This window comes from Marmota flaviventris, chromosome 17, assembly GCF_047511675.1.
Source record: "Marmota flaviventris isolate mMarFla1 chromosome 17, mMarFla1.hap1, whole genome shotgun sequence".
NCBI lineage: Eukaryota > Metazoa > Chordata > Mammalia > Rodentia > Sciuridae > Marmota > Marmota flaviventris.
Window position 1 is genome coordinate 62,947,739 of NC_092514.1, and position 17,330 is coordinate 62,965,068.

At 48.2% G+C, this 17,330-nt stretch overlaps 1 protein-coding gene across 2 annotated transcripts in view; it reads left to right on the forward strand.

The window, feature by feature from the left end:
• Mrc2 (mannose receptor C-type 2) overlaps positions 1-17,330 on the forward strand; it is a 55,045-nt gene that overhangs the window by 14,901 nt on the left and 22,814 nt on the right. For both annotated transcript variants that reach the window (XM_071603286.1, XM_071603287.1), the window contains exons 2-5: positions 14,858-15,259; positions 16,076-16,249; positions 16,448-16,612; positions 16,832-16,945. In XM_071603286.1, the coding sequence (XP_071459387.1) occupies positions 14,858-15,259; positions 16,076-16,249; positions 16,448-16,612; positions 16,832-16,945 (855 nt within the window). The remainder of the gene's footprint in view (positions 1-14,857; positions 15,260-16,075; positions 16,250-16,447; positions 16,613-16,831; positions 16,946-17,330) is intronic.

Consider the following 17,330-nt stretch of genomic DNA (forward strand, 5'->3'; position numbering starts at 1 on the left):
CTGCAAAAGAGCCACCCTACTTGGGCTCTTACTCCCATGAGCTCACTCTGCATGGAACAGTGCGCTGTGGCCTTCCCGCCCATGATCTCAGCCGTCCTCCAGACCCCCAGGGGTAGTGCCAGGCCCAGCTCCTGGCACCTGCAAAGTGCTCAGTAATTATTATGTGTGATAAACTTGAGGAACATTTTCTCCACAGATGAAATAATGACTCTGAGGGATGGAGGGGTCAGATGACTTGGTCAAGAGCAGGAATTCAAACCCGACTTTAAATCCAGAGTCTAACAATTTCATTGGTAGATTTTTTTGTTTGCTTGGTTGGTTGGTTGGGTTTTTTTAGGTGCTGGGGATGGAACCCAGGGACACCCTCCCACAGAGCTACCTCCCAAGCCCTTTTAATTCTTTCTTTATATCCTTTTTTCTTTTTTTCCTCCCCACCCCCTGCTTTTTTTGTTTGTTTTCCAGTGCTGAAATTGAACGTAGGGGTCATGCATGCTAGGCATAACACGCTACCACTGAGCTACATCCCCAACCCTTTTTATTTTTTATTTTGAAACAAGGTCTCACTAAATTGCCCAGGCTGGCCTTGAACCTGTGATCCTCCTGCCTCAGGCTATCAGGTCAGTGGGATTATAGGTGTGTGCTGAAATGCCCAGCTAATTTTTAATTAACATAAAGGAGGAAAAGAGATGGTTGTAAGAGCGGAACTTTGTCTTATATGATCCTGAAAAGATATAGAGAAAAAAAAATCAGGAAAAGAAGTGAAAAGCTGGTGAAAGAGAAATAACTTGGGTGAAACCCTCAACTACATTCCTTTGTAGGTCAAGTCTGATATGTTATTATAGGTCCTGGTGATGTCAAAATGGTGGTGTTGGTGGTCGGGTGCCCTTTGAGTGATCCTCTATGGCTGACCAGGGCAAAGCATGTTCAACTTACCACTTACTGAGCACCTAGTTGGGTCCTGTGGGAAATACAGTGAGATTTGGTTCCTTTGAATATCTTAAAATCCTTTCTCCAATTCCCCTGCCTCAGTTTTATTTACTCAAGTAACATTATAATAATATAAAAGCTACCCATAAATACCAATTTCCTCGCACAACAGATAATTTCATGTTTTCTTTATTCCCACCCACACATTGTCCATGTGTAGATGTGTTTTTTTTTTAATTTTTTTAGATGTTGGTGGACCTTTATTTTATTCGTTTATTTCTATGTGGTGCTGAGAATCAAACCCAGTGCCCCTCACATGCTAGGCAAGCGCTCTACCACTGAGCCACAATCCCAGCCCTAGATGTGGTTTTAAAGGAGTTTGCAATCTACACATAGAACACGGGCAGCCTCCGCACCTTCCCTAGTCCTACACAGTTCAGTGTGCACATACTGAGCACCTGATGTATGCTCAGCACTGGGGAGACAAAGCTCTGGAACTGATGGAGACACAGACCCCTAAAAGAATCTCTCAGTATTCCTGTAGATCTCCCCAGCAACCCAAACGGAGGCAATGTGTATATGTATGGGGGGGGTGGGATTCACTTCATAATTCAGCTCACAGATAAGAAAACAGTGAGCCCCTCAGGTCATTTCAATTGTAAAAGGAAGACCTGGAACCTGGGCTCCCAGGCCGGATCTGCCCCCTTGCTGCCTGAGTCCCAGAGAAGGTTCCACGCAGACTCCTGTCCCTGCATCTGCCCAGCTGAGGGGTGTGGGTGCTGCCCCACCTCCTTCCACATGCTCCCTTCCAGCTGCCTGTTGTGTGACCTCATCTTTTTAGGGCTGCCCTTGGAGTTGCTTTCTTCATAACCAGAATGTGGCAGGGAGGGAGCACGCCCAATGAGCCTGGCCCTCAGAAATCACCCCCTTTTCCCCACACACCCTCCTTTTCTCTTTATATCTCCCTTTCCAGGGAGACCTGAGGAGAAGTCTAAAAGTTCAAAGAAACAAGTACTAGTTTCAAGGGACTCGGCACCCATGGGAATAGGGGGAGAGGACTGCACATCTGGACATGGGTTTATTTTTCTTTTAATTCTTCTGAAGAGCAATTTAAACACTTGAGTCCTTGGCCTTATTTCCTCTTATCGTTTCTTTTATCCAAATTGCAGTGTCTGCTAAGCCTGGTTCCCAGGCTTTCTGCTGTGAAACACAAACAGATCCTCTTGCTTAAATACCAAGGAGCAATGGCAGCCTGCTCTTACTGAGTGTTCACCAGGTACAGGGGGCTTCTCCCTTAATCCTCCCAGAAACCCTGGAATCGGGTCTTATTAGTGTCTGCCCCACATAGAAGCTTGCAGAAGTGAGTCAGTCCCAGAACTCAAGGGTCCACGCCTGGATTTGAACCTGGGTAGGTCCAAATTCCAGAGCTGCTCTCCCAAGACCTCCACTGAAGTACCTTACAGAGAAGGTAGGGGCAACGTCCCCGACGCCCCAAACTTGCAAAGGTCAGCGAGTGTTTGATCTTTGGCGATGGTGTAAGGAAGAAACTTAAGGCTCCTAAACAAAAAAGATTCTAAATTCGTATGACTTTCAACAGTGCCACGCTTTTTCCAAAAGCGTGCTGTGCTTTTGGAACCAAACAAATCGTCCTTGAAGTCAGAGAAGGAATTTGCCAGTTGAGTAAAGCAAAAAGCTCATTATGAGACATGTCATGTTTTCTTATTCATATTGTAGTGCTTTTCAAACATGTCTCATGAAAGGAATGCAGCGTGTCACAGGGACACCATGGGTACAGGGCAGTGAACCCCTCCACCCCACTGTATTGTGTGTGCATGTGTGTGTGTTTTGAAATAGCTGTAGCCCTCTGGTCATTATTAATAAATACTAAGATACTAATGAATGCTTTCCCACTTAGAAAAATGTCTGTGCAAGTGTGATAATACATGGGCACTCTCATCCCACCTCAGTGTGTGTGTGTGTGTGTGTGTGTGTGTGTTGCAAAAAGGGTGGGTGGAGACTCTGGTAAGCTGGTGTGCCCACACCCCTCCCAGGTGGACAGCTCCACTCAGTTCCTGTGACTGACTCCCAGCAGGAACACTGACCAGTGTTGCTAGGCCTCCTGATGTTTCTGAGAAAAGCTAGAAATCTGTGTTTTTATGTGAAATCTCTCATGTTTAAAATGTTGGCTTACTTAAACACAACTTGCTGTGAGTGATCAATTTAAAATACCTGCAAGAGCTGTTTGCTCAGCTCTGGATCCATCCTAGCTCTTCCCCTTCGTTACTATTATAGAGATGTTTAATCTTTCAGTTATTTAATGTCTCAGTTTCCTCACCTGTTAAATGGAAATATTAATTCAGCCTACTTCTGAGGGTTGCTATGAAGATGATCAAGAAGGCCCTAGAACCTAGCAGGTGTCTGGTGAATGTTTACTTGTATTATTATTATTTATGTCTCATTCCTTAAGTGCAGGGTGATCATTTGTCTTAGTTTGCATAGGACAGTCCTGATTCATGCTTGTTGTACTAGTATAATTATTGCCAACTCCCCATTTCATTCTCAGTATTAGACAGTAAATTATATGGTCAAATATTGGCATTGTGGTGCTTAAAACTTTAACATGTTTTAGACCTAATAAAAAAGCCAAAGTTCCAATTGTTTGAGGGTCTTGGACAAGTCATTTAACCATTGTTTGAATTTCCACATGCTAAAGGACGACAAAATTAATTTTAAGATCCCTTAATGTGTATTCATTCTGTCATTTGACAAACATTTTTCCTGAACCCAAACTGTGCCAGGCAGACACCTAGGACATGAGAGGCCAGGAACAACCTGAACCCTCATGGGGTGATCACCCAATGAAAACTTTTTGTATAGGTTTGTGAGAAAACTCAACTTTGACTTCAAGTATTATTTGAAAGACTATTACTAAGGAATGTTAATACTTCTTTTTTAAAAAAAATATTTTTAGTTGTAAATGGATATTACAATACCTTTATTTTGTTTATTTAGTTTTTTTTTTTTTTAATATGGTGCTGGGGATTGAACCCAATGCCTCATGCGTGTGAGGTAAGTGCTCTACCACTGAGTCACAACCCCAGCTAGAATGTTAATATTTCAAACTTCAATGTCTAACAAATGATTTCACTGTAATTCTCTACACATTTCCTTTTCTGTATGTGTGCGTCTAATTCTTTTTCTTGTTTAGAAAACTAATAGAAATTTTCACTATGGAAAACTGGAACTCATTGGAAAGGCCAGGGAGAGTTCCTTAATTTCTGTTGCCACGGAAGAGAGCACGGAGGAGGACTTCTAATATTTTATCCTAGGTCACTCCTCCCCACATCCTCCCCATACCTCTGCAGTCACTTTGTCAAAACTAAATATTTTTTAAAAAATTTCTTGCCCCAAATTTGTGTGGGTGTCATAAATTTACTCACTCATTAATTCATCCTCCACCAGCCAGGTACGTGGGGCGCCTAACCTGGACTAGGCTGGGGTCCCTGGCAGGGCTCTCCTGTCAGTGATTTTTTTTTCCCTCCCATTGGTACCAAGGATTGAACCCAGCCAGCGGTGCTCAGGCATTGCGCCACATCCCCAGCCCTTTTTATATTTTGAGACAGGGCCTTGCTAAATTTCTGAGGAAGTCCTTGGAAGTTGCTATCCTCCTGCCTCAGCCTCCCGTTGTCACTGGGATTCAGGTGTGCGCCACCTCACCCGGCTCCTGTGGGTGGTTTTTATGAAGTAATGAGCTTGCAACTCCCTCCCAGAGATATGAAACCAAAGCATGCCTTAGCAGAGCTTCTTGCATGAGTTGTGGCCATCGTTGTCGCTGGTGTAATGCAAGAGCACAAGTGTCTGCTCGCCTGGGCGACGACGTTACCAACCCCACGCGCTCAGCGTCCAGTGCCTGCATTCTGCCCTTGGCGACCCGGTCAATGGGGTTGGATTGTGCTGGCCCCGAAAGTCACTTCCTGCCACCACTGGGCCAGCTATCATTGTGAAAGTGCCCCCAGGGGGAAGGAAGCGGTTCTTGGGCTGTTTATTTTGGCTGCAGGCTGGCAGACGGCGCCAAGGGCTGCGGCCGCGGAGACCCGGCGTTTGCCGCGCAGGGCTGGCGAGTCGGGCGGAGCTCCGCGTAGGTGGCGCGCCGGGGACTGCCGGGCGCGAGAGGCTGGGGGCCCCTGGGAGGGCGGGGGCGGCGGGGACCCGAACCCGAGGGCAGGCGCGTCGCGGAGCCCTGGATCCTGGGCACAGAGGCGAGGGAGGAAGGGGTCTAGGTGTGCCCGCCGCTGGGATGCTCTGCCTGCAGGGTTCAGGCGCGGGGGATCCTATCGGGATCCACTGTGAGCTCTGGGGTCTTCCCGCTGGTAAGACGGTGTCTGGAAGGAACAGGCAGAAAAACACTGTGATGTTTGGTCCGAGGAGACAAAACCCAGCAGGGGATGAGATCAAAGACTCTTAAATTGCAGGGGAGAGGGTCAGCATGGCAGGGTTTGCATTCCCCGGGAACTGTGGGGGCCAGCCCACACGCTTGGCAGAACCGGGCAAAGGGAAAGTGGCCTTTCTGAATTTACACGGATTCCCTTTCCCGCCCCCACCCCCATCCTGTGCACTCCCTTTCTCTTGCGTTTAGTGGGTGGAAGCCAAAATCCCACCTCTTCACATTCCGCTAGAGTTTGCTTTACCATTTTCCTAGAACACAGCGTATCACATTCTGCAGCACCCATTAAGTAGAGGGAAGAGCGTGTCTAGAAATGACTGGTGAAGGAAGCCCACCCTGGAGACGGCGCGCACACGAGGGTTTTAGCAACAGAGCAGAGATGGGCTGTGTGCAAGGCTCAAGCACTTGAGGCCGTGGGCGGCAAGTAGTTTGGCCTGGCTAGAACCGAGGGCAGGCTGAGCGGGAGGGAGGGTGTGTGAAAAGAAAGGGTGGAGGTAGAAGGAAACCCACGGGGCTCCGGGCTTGGTGAGGGAATGCACAGCTGGGCCTCAATAAGCTCAGGGTTAATATGCCTACATGTACACCAACACGGTCTTTTGTGGGGATGAAGTAGGGTGCGGTGCTTCCTCCTCTGGGTTGGCCCCTTAGTAGGGCGGGGCTGGCAGCTTCTGCTGACTCAGGGACATTTCCAGGCTTGGCCTCAGGGCCAAGCTGCTCATTGAAAACAGCTGCTCCTCTTGGCTGGCCGCCCTGCAGGCGGCCTCTGGCTCTCCCTGGAATGACCCCTAGCCTCTGACCCTGACTGGCCCAGGAAAGGGCAAATGAGGGACAGGCTCAGGGGCTGGAGGCCACCTTGCCATGCTTTGGGGAGCACATCAGGTCCCCCCAGCACCCAATTCTTGTAGGAGCTAAGCCAGGTGGTTACTAAGCACAGATTCTTGCCTCTGGCCTTTGCTCTTGCGGTTCCCCAACTTGGAACACCGTCTTTGTCCTTGCCTCTGCTTGTGCCTTTCAGGGTTTTGCGCCACATGCCTCTCATTCAACAAATATTTGTTGAGAGCCTGCTGCGTGCCAGGCACTGTGCTACAATGAACTTCTCATCTGCTTCCTTCAGTGGTAATGTCTTCAACTTGTAATGGAGAGCAGCCGTCTTGTCTGAGGTCAGACCTCTGGCTGCCTCTGCCGGGTCAAGTCTGGGAAAGCTACAGGGACAGCTGGGAGGTTTGTTTCAGAGAGACAGGCTGTAGTCAAGCCTTTGCATTCAGCCTTTGGAGTCCAGCAAGGCCTTGCAGGTTCCTTAAGGCAGAAGGAACAGGTTTCAGTGACCGTCACTGAGGGAAGAGATGGGGGTTCCTCAATGCAGGACAAAGACTTTAAAACCCCATTGCAACAGGGTGCAGTGGTACATACCTATAGATGGAATTAATATTTCCATTTATCATCAGCTTGGGGTGAGAAAGCACCCCCTCACCCCAGGAGAGTGGGCTGGAGGGTCCAGTCTCCTCTGAGCTGCTGTGGTCTGACAGATCATAGCAGAGGGGTCCTGGAGCAACAGCATCCTGGAAGTAAAGAGAATGGGTTGATATTCAGGACTATGAGAAGGACAGTGTATTTATCGGGATTCTTTTAGACACAAGGGTCAGAAACCAAATGCAATCAAACTCAACCAAAAAAAAAAAAAAAAAACTTGATCCAGGCTGGGGTTGTAGCTCAATGGTAGAGAGCTTGCCTCACATGTGGAAGGCACTGGGTTGGAGCCTCAGCACCACATAAAAATAAAATAAAGATGTTAAAAAAAAAATCATGATCCAGATCCTGGCTGTAGCTCCGTGTAGAACATTTGCCCAGCATATGTGAGAGCCTGAATTTGATCCCTGGCACTAAAAAAAAAAAAAAAAAAGAAGCCACAGTCCCTCAGGGATAGAGACCGAATGTCTAACACCACTAGGACTCACTTCCACATCTCAACTAAGCTGTTTCTCTTTATAAATCATCCCCTGTAATCCCAGCTGTGCAGTGAGGCTGAGGTGGGAGGATCACAAGTTGACAGCTACCATCAGCAACTTAGTGAAATCCTGTCTTAAAATAAAAATAGTGGGAAGGTCTGGGGGTGTAGCATAGTGGTAGAGAGCCCCTGGGTTCAATCCCCAATACTGCAGGGTTAAAAAAAAAAGAGGAAAAGGAGAGAAGTTGGCTGGGAAGACAAAAGGTATGAACTGATGGGCAGCTCAGCAGTGAGGATTCTGGAATCACCTCCAAGTCTTCCGTGTGGAGCCCAATGGACGGCCAGACCATTTTGCAACAAGGGTGGGGATTGTGCCACTATGTCCTCCATGCCTAGCACCATGCCTGGCATCTATGAAATGAATATTTGTTGAATAAATGAACGAATCATCCCTGGTGCTCAGTGCTCAGCTCCCGAGCTAGCTTTATTCATCTATTCCTTCAAGTATGGAGTGAACCATAACTTGATGCATAGCACTGTACGAGGCATGAGATAATTGCCAACAAAACACAAGAGGTCACCTTTGTCCCTCAGGCGGGCAGTCCCAAGATCCTCATAAAGGGTTCTGTACCCTTTAAGCTGGCCAGAACCTCTCTCTCGGCAGTGAGAGCCAGTGCTCCCAGGAATGAAGAGCAAGACTTGGATATGGGGAGAGGCTTCTCAGGGTGATGGGCATCTGGCCTCTGCCCCTGGAGTTCCTGCTGCCTGCTTCATATTGGATGGAAGCAGAGCCACAAAGAACACAGAGCGGGTCAGGCTCTCTCCTTAGCAGTGTCAGCTCAGCCAAGGCTGATCATGGGCCCCTCCTCCATTGGGCCCTGTAGAAATGGTCTCCTTTCTGTGATGGCCCAGGCTTACTGCTTGTCTTTGGGTGGATAATGCTCCAGGCCAGCTTTTCAGAGTCCCCAGGATCGACCTCCCGAACCTTTCCTTTGCTTAGGAGCTCTTCTGGGGGCATCTCCCTGGTTCCTTGCCCTTTTTTCCAGCATCCTTCACCCTATGTCCTCCAGATCCTCAGAGTTTTCAGAGCTCACCTCTGAGAAAGCCTCCAAGCCCCTGGGAGGCACACAGATCCCTCTGTCACTCTGGATACCTGGGATTTTGTTTTTCTGATACTAAGGATTGAACCCAGGGGTGCTCCATCCCAATTGAACCACACCCCCAGCCATTTTTATTCTTTATTTTGAGACAGTCTCACCAATTTGCCCAGGCTGTCCTTGAACTTGAGATCTTCCTGCCACAGCCTCCTGAGTCACTGGGATTACAGGAGTGCACCACCATACCTGGTAAACACCTATGATTTTAAGGGCTTTTTGCACTTATGTCCCGCTATGTTTTCCAAAGCCACTGTTCTTCACTAACTGGATTGCAAATCCTTAGAGGGTAAGGACAGCCTTAGGTTTTATGAGTGGTTCTAGTGTTGCTTGGAACGTGTTGTGTACCTGGCAAGTGAAGTTAGGTGAATTCGAACCCAGAATCTAGGAGATCAGAGGGAGGGGGCTCACAGTCACACCACATGTGACAGAGGAGGAATCTGAGCCATTGAAGAGTGATAGGACCACTTCCCCTCTCTGGGCTTGTTTCCTCGTCTGTCAAGTGAGGGAAGTTGGCCTGACCCTGGGAGTAGCCCCTGCCAATTAACACGGACCTCTTTCAGACCCTTCATTTGCCATTGGTTAAAACCACTGCAGTCAGTCTGGGACTGAGTTGGCACACATGTGGGTTTTCTGTCGGGAGGAGGAGACGATACTGTCCCCTTGGGATGCTATGGGCTCCTGTGAGGTTTTGAGCCTCATTGTCCAGTCCTGTCCCTGAGAATCATTTACAAAAGCAAGCAATGTTTTCTCCCTTTCCTGATCCCAGGCCCTTTCTTTATCCCCTGCCGAGAGCCACTTCAGTTATGGTTACCACAGACTGTCCTCACCAGAATGGAATTTCTGAGAACCAAATATCTGGACTTAAAGGAAAGTTTGGGCAGGCCTGGGTCAGGTCCTGGGGCCAGTTTATCAGTTCTGGAAGGTGGTTGGAAGGCATCTTAGTCTGACGAGCTATACCAAAATGCCATTGACAGGTGGATTATAAACAATAGAAATTTATTTCTCATAAGGCTGAGAGGCCAAGACAAAGAGGCAGCAGGTTCAGTGTCTGGGGAAGGCCAACCTCCTCAGAGACGGCCACCTTCACACTGTAACCTCACATAGTGGAAGGGATGAGGGTCTCTCCAGGGTCTCTCTCTGATAAGAGCATTAATCCTATGAGGTGTCTGTCCCCAGGACCTAAGCACCTTCCAGAAACCCTACCCTCAAATACCGTCACCTTGGGGGCTAAGATTTCAACTTGTGAATTTGGGGAGGAACAGAAACATTCAGACCATAGCAGAAAGAAAAAAGCATGTTAACGACAGAGGACTCAAGACAGAGGATCAGATGTGGCAGCCACCTGGTCGTCCTTCTGGAAGCTCACCTCTGTCTTTCCAAGAAGCTACCCCTACCCCCAATCCTGGTGCTATCCCATGGGTGGATAGAGGGACAGGGTCCTTGCCCCACTGATCCTCCTACCAGGTTGTTTTGGGCACTTAGTGACAGAAGCTGGAGCATTGTGTTTTTAGGAAAATTAATCTGACAGGTGGGACAAGGAGCAGAAAGACAGATGAGTGGTTGTGATCACTATCTGGACATGAGCTTCATTCATTCATGTGTGAATTTATTCATTCATTATTTATTAAGCACCGTAGTGTGATAGGTTGGGTTTCAGGTGCTAGTAACACAGTGATGGGCATGACAGAAAGCCCTGGAGCTTATGGACAAGAGAGGAGACACGGACAATCAACAGAATGTGTTGGACAGTGAGTTCTGGCCCTGGAGATGGCAGGGAGCTTGTGGCAGTCTAACACTCTGGCCAAGAATACTTAGGGATGAAGGAGAAAGCACAAAATGTAGTGGTTTGAAGACACTGGAGAACGACAGTGTAGAGAGGGAGAGAGACCCTGGAGGGACCAGATGTAGGGAGTGAAAAATCCTTGCAAGAGGAATGCAAACTAGGTGAGTGGCTTGTGGAACCAGCTTAGTGCCCTGAGCACGCGTCCCGCTTCGTCCCGCTTCGTCCCGCTTCCCGGCTTGAGGACCTCATCAAAAGTGGCAAAACAAAACAAAACAAAAAACAGAGGCCAGAGTTAACGACTACTGGAAAGGCTAAAAATTTAGAGAGAAAAAATCCTGGAAAGAAAGGAGCCTTAGAGGGCTGGGCTGTGGCTCAGTGGTCGAGCACCTGCTTAGCATGTGTGAGGCACTGGGTTTGATCCCAGCACCACATAAAAAAAAACTAAATAAACAAAATAAATGTATTGTGTCCACCTACAACTTAAAAAAGAAAGAAAGAAAGAAAGAGCCATAGAGATTCTTCCTACAAATTCCCCTCAAACTGTAGTGACCCCTAAATTGTGCATATGCAGGGTGAGACTCTAAGCCCAGCAAAACCAGCAGCTGGGGAGCAGAGGGTTCAGTTGCTGCTTGGTGCTAAGGAACAAAGTTTAGAATTCAAGTTCCACCAAGTTAGAGGAGAGGGGCCTGGCAATCATCTAAGTTTTCTTTTGAAACTCCAGAAGGACCTCACCTTGTGATTAAATCCAAGGCTAAAAGCCACACCTTGAGACTTAAGGCACAACCAAAACAAACCCAGCCTTGCAAGGCTCCACAGGATCAAGGGCATCCAACAGTAATTTAACTGCTTGCCAGAACAAAACTCAACATTCTTTATAGGAAGATAGAAAAAAAAAAACACATTCAAATTCCCTGTAACAGATCATCTGCAGTTTCCAGCATAAAAACATCTATTTTTTATATATATCCATGATGTCCAGTATAAAAAAATTACTAGACACATAGGTCTCAGGAAATGACCCATAACCAAGAGGAAAAAAAAAAGTCAATAGATGGCAGACTCACAGGTAGCCCAGATGCTGAAAACAATCAGAAATAAACATTGCAAAGAGAATTATAATAAAGTGATATGACAGTGAGTAACTGTGGTTACTGTAGATTGGAAATTAGGGAGGGACTCTCTAAAGACGTGACTTTCTTTTACTGAAATGTGAAATACCAGATAGAGGAGTTTGTGCAGAGGCCTTGAGAAGGGAAGAGCCATGCAGGAACAAAGAGGTCAGTGTGGCTCGAGCAAGGAGGAGTGGTGTGATCTGAGATCAGATGGGTAGGCAGGACCAGAACCCATCCAACACTGTGGTTCACAGTAAGGAGCTTGAATTTTATCTGAAAGATGATGAATCACATTTGAAAGAATTTAAGCAAGAGGGAGACTTACCTCTTATGCTGTTTATTTTCCTTTTACTATGAGTCGCATTTTCATTTCAAATATTTAAGAACCAGTTGCATTTTTTTAAACTTTCTACTCATTTTCTATTGCTTTGTTAATATTGACCTCATAATTTATTTTGGTAGAAGCTCTTTTTATATTAAGGAAATTTCTTGGCCTCTAATTAGTTGCTTATAGTTTTGTCTTTTGAACTTTGACTTTGCTTGTGGCATGTATCTTACCATGAAATAATTCTGTTTTTTTTTTTTTTTCGGGGGGGACCAGGGATTGAACTCAGGAGCACTTGACCACTGAGCCACATCCCCAGCCCTATTTCGTATTTTATTTAGAAACAGGGTCTCACTGAGTTGCTTAGTACCTTGTCATTGCTGAGGCTGGCTTTGAACTCGCAATCCTCCTGCCTCAGCCTCCCAAGCTGCTGGGATTATAGGCATGCACCACTATGCCTGGCCTCTGCCATGAAATAATTCTCATGCTATTGAATTCATCAGTGTTTTCTTTATGGCCTTCAGTGCTCCAATATTATTTAATTTTTTTTCTAGAACTGATTTACATCTTTAAAAGATCACTTTGGCTGTTCACGGAGAGTGGACCACAGAGCGATGATAAGGACATCATGGGGCAACAGAAAGAACTTGGGGTTTGGTCTCAGGAGACTGGGGCCAAATTTCATCTCTATCCCTTACCAGTCTTGTGTTTGGTTCATCGAATTGCTTCCGTGCTCCTAGTCAATTTCTTTACCTATAACTTAGGATAAAAATAATGACAGAAATGAACATTTACAGTGCTCTTACTATGTACCAGATCCTGTCCCAAACACTCTACATGCGTTATCTCTTATCTCAGTTATCTCGATAAGCATCATTTGATGAGGAGACTGAGTCACACAGAGGTTAAGCCCTTGCCCAAGTCATCCACTAAGTGACAGAGCCGCATTTGAACACTAGCAGTATGAATCTTTTTTGTTTTTGCTACAGGGATTGAACCCAGGGTGCTTAACCATTGTGCCACATCCCCAGTCCCTTTTTTAATATTTTACTTAGAGATCAGGTCTTGCTGAGTTACTTTAGGGCCTTGCTAAATTGCTGAGGCTGACTCTGAACTGGTGATCTTCCTGCCTCAGCCTCCCTGAGCCGGTGGGATTACAGGTGGGCCACCATGCCTGGCGTGATTCATGTTTTTAAAGTGTGAAAAATATCCTGAGGAACTAGTAACTAGGGTATGAAAAAATTCTGTGGAGACTGAGTGGGCAATGTCCTTAAGTGGCAGCCTGGTCACAGGAGGAAGGTGGTGTGAAACGTGGACCTCAGAGATATCTGGGTTTACGCATTGGCTGGGTCACGTGTGAGAGGTCACTTCATGTCCCTGAACCTCAGCTGTCCTGATTGACCTCTCTCTTCTTCTCCCTCTCTTTCTCTTTCTTCTTTCCTGATACATAATCTATGCATAAAATTCACCCATTTAAAATGTGTGATTCATTGGGTGTTAGTACATCCACTGAGTTGTACAGCTATCACAATCTCATTTCACCCCCAAAAGAAACACCATATTCTTTAGTCCCCTTCCTTTCCTGTCCCTCAAACCACAGCCCCAGACTCTACTGCTGATCTGCTCCTTGTCTCCATCCACTCAAGCCTCATTTCTTAGTCTACAGAGCGGGGGTACTGCGGGTGATTGGATCTCCCCAGGGCCTTCCCCAGGGTCTGCTCAGCAAGGAGGCAGGTGAGAAGATGCCAACGGAGCAAGCCAGAGGGCTGGATCACACTGTCTAAAAATCAGACATGAGATGGTTGGGGATCACAGAGGATGAGTGATTAGGGAAGATTCTAGAAAGAGGAAAGGATGGAACCTGTGAAGCTGAGGGACAAGGGAAAGAATGTGACAAAGTACTCTTAGGTTAAAGAAGAACTTTGGCAGAAAAAAACATGATTTGGGGCGGGGGGGTACTGGGAATCAAACCCAGGGGTGCTTTACAACTGAGCCCCAGCCCCAGCCCTTTTTATTTTAATTTTTTGGTAGTTGTAGATGGACAGTATGCCTTTATTTTATTTGTTTATTCTCATATGATACTGAGGATCGAATCCAGTGTCTCACACCTGCTATGCAAGGGCTCTGCCACCAAGCTACAGCCTTATTTCCATTTTTTATTTTGAGACATGGTCTCACTAAGTTGCCAAGGCTGTCCTCAAACTTGTGATCTTCCTGCTTCAGCTCTCAAGTGGCTAGGATCACAGGCTTATGTCACCGTGCTCAGAGGAAACCCATGATATGCAATGGTGACTGAGACTAAGGCTACAATGTGGTGTGTTATGTAAACTCCTCTACCACTCCTCATAACATCTTCAGAAAAGTATAGTAGACCTTTTTCTGCCCAGGGACAGGTTCCAAACCTAAAACCTCAGATAATACTGAACTTTACATACTGTTTTTTCCCTATATGTTCATATCTATGATAAGTTAAATTAGATACAGTAAGAGATCAACAATGACTAGTAAGAAGGTGGAACAGGTATAACAATATACTGTAATAAAACTTCTTTAAAATTTATGAGCCAGGTATAGTGGTGCACACCTGTAATCCCAGCGACTCAGGAGGCTGAGGCAGGAGGACCACAAGTTCAAAGCCACCCTCAGCAATTTAGTGAGGCCCTAAGCAATTTAGCAACACCCCATCTCAAATAAAAAGGACTGTGAATGAAGCTTGGTAGCACAGTGCCTCTGGGTTTAATTCCTGGTACCCAAAACCAAAACACTTATGAATTGTTTATTTCTAGAGTTTTCCTCTTAATATTTTAGGATCACAGTTATCTATGGGTGACTGAGACTGAGGAAAGGGAAACCGTGACTACTACTACTGATAGGGAGGACTACTGTCAACAGTACCAGGCCTTCTGTATACAGTTGGGTTTGCTTTTGGGTTGGGGCAAAGGACTGTCCTGCCTCCAACTGAGCATGGAGCTAGGAAAGAGGTGGGCCCTGCCTCCTCTGGGCACAGGGGCACAATAGTGCCCCTTATCTCCACCTGGAAGGGTTGATAGGACTGAGTGATTTCACACACACAAGAAGGGCTAGGCACATGTCAGTGTCTGTGGGCTGTGGGAGTCATCAAAGAGTGACCCCATGATGGTTTCATTTCCTGCCTTCCCTTCTAGAGTCTGATGTCTTCCTCATCTTCAGCCATGGACTGCAGGGCTGCCTGGAGTCCCAGGGTGCACAGGTCCGAGTCACCCCAGCCTGCAATGCCAGTCTCCCTGCTCAGCGCTGGAAGTGGGTCTCTCGGAACCGGCTCTTCAACCTGGGCACCATGCAGTGCCTGGGCACAGGCTGGCCAGGCACCAACACCACAACCTCCCTGGGCATGTACGAGTGTGACCGGGAGGCCCTGAGTCTTCGCTGGCACTGTCGTACACTGGGTGACCAGCTGTCCCTCTTCCTGGGGGGCCGCACTGGCAATGCATCCAAGCCTGGCACTCTTGAACGAGGCGACCAGACCCGCAGTGGCCAGTGGCGCATCTACAGCAGTGATGAGGATCTATGTGCTCGGCCCTACTATGGTGAGGGGCTGCTTGCAGGTGGGGCAGTGGGTCCCTGGCTGGCTCCTGGGCTGATTTAACAGCAGAGAGAGTCAGGGGGACTGGAGCCAGGGAAGGGCCAACTCCAAGGCAAGAAGGTCTTTGGCTTCTGTGGACCTTGGCAGTTACATCTTTAATTATAATAGGAAGCGTATTTGAATAATTAAGAAAATTAACTTCAAAGCCTTTAATTTACTTTTTTTTTAAATTTCAAAATTATTATGTGCTTATAAAGACTTCAAACACTACAAAAATGAAGAGCCTAAAATTAAATGAAAATTCCTTTCTCCCTGGCCCACTCTCGGGGAGACCCTGTAGTCACTCTGCACAGGTTTTGCAGGTGGTGAACAGGACTGGAGTCACCTGGTGGGGGGCTCTTATGGTTTGTGGCTCTATCCTTGGGATTCTTTCCTGGAAACTCCTCTGAGTGCCAAGACAGAGCTTTTAGGAGAAGCATGGACTCCCTTGGCTGGAGAGCTAAGCAGAGATGCCACTGGGCTCAGCCTTCTGTGGATGACTCAGAGGCCCCTCACCCAGCTGGCTTTTGAACAGGCACTAGGGGGCCTGGGGAAGCTCCTGCCTCACCCTATGGGATGCACAGTGGACTTCTCCCAGGCTCCTGGGCTGACTTAACAGCAGAGGGAGCCTTAAAGTCACTGTCTGGTGCAGTTGTCCCCTCCCACTCTCTGCTGACCACTGTCCACCCCCAGCTCTGGGAGTTATAAAGGGCTTTCCCTCAGGGATGGGGGGCAGCCTGTGGGGTCTAGATGCCAAGGGCCTGGCTTTCCTCCCCTGCAGAGGTCTACACCATCCAGGGGAACTCCCACGGGAAGCCGTGCACCATCCCCTTCAAATATGACAACCAGTGGTTCCACAGCTGCACCAGTACGGGCCGCGAGGATGGGCACTTGTGGTGCGCAACCACCCAGGACTACGGCAAAGACGAGCGCTGGGGCTTCTGCCCCATCAAGAGTGAGAGCAGGGCTAGGTGGGGAGGCGCTGGAAGGGAGGCTGGTGATGAGGGGCCTTGGAACTTCTGTGAGGTAGGGCTCCCTCCCAGGCAGAGCACCTGTATGGTGGTGGTGGTGAGGTTCCTGCAGTGCCCAGGGGACTTCCTGTGGGGCTGAAGGGGAGGGCTGGGAGGGACCATTGCCCGTCTGCTGGTGGCAGGTAATGACTGTGAGACCTTCTGGGACAAGGACCAGCTGACCGACAGCTGCTACCAGTTCAACTTCCAGTCCACTCTGTCCTGGAGAGAAGCCTGGGCCAGCTGCGAGCAGCAGGGGGCAGATCTGCTGAGCATCACAGAGATCCACGAGCAGACCTACATTAATGGTGAGGCCGTGGGCAGCCCCCTGGGGCTGGGCTGGGGTCTGACTCACCCAGAGATGGGGAGAGGGTGCCAGCAGCCTGAGACCTGCTCCCCCGTGAAGGGCCCTGTGCCCTTTCTGCTTGTGTGGGGGTAAGGATGCTGTTTGTGGAGACAGGGCAAGTGGAGGGATGGGGAGGACTGGAGGTGGGGTTCCCCTTTCTCAGTGCCTCTCCTATTCCCAGGGCTCCTCACTGGTTATAGCTCCACGCTGTGGATTGGCCTTAATGATCTGGACACCAGCGGGGGCTGGCAGTGGTCGGACAACTCGCCCCTCAAGTACCTCAACTGGGAGAGTGGTGAGGCGTGGGGTTGGGGGCACAGGGACACCACAGGCACTTGGCTTCCTTTTATACTATTCCAGGCAAGCAGTGGGGGGAGAAGAAGCACAGATTTTACCCCCTCCTGGACCAGGCCTCACTGCTCCATGCCGTGCCTTGGTGTGAATTAGGAAATGAATGCCTCTTCCTCAGATGGTCCGGCTCTGCCCCAGGTCCTAGGGCTTGGTGGATGGATCAGATTTTGGCCTCACTCACAGCTTTGGGCAGTGCAGGGCTGCCCAGTGCACCCGTGGCCTAACCAGAGATGCCAGGGCTGGGGCTGTTATGCTTTGCTGGGTGGGGGTTCAGGATGATGTGGGCCCAGGTTAGAAGGCATGAGGACCCTGTGGAGCCAGAGTCGGGG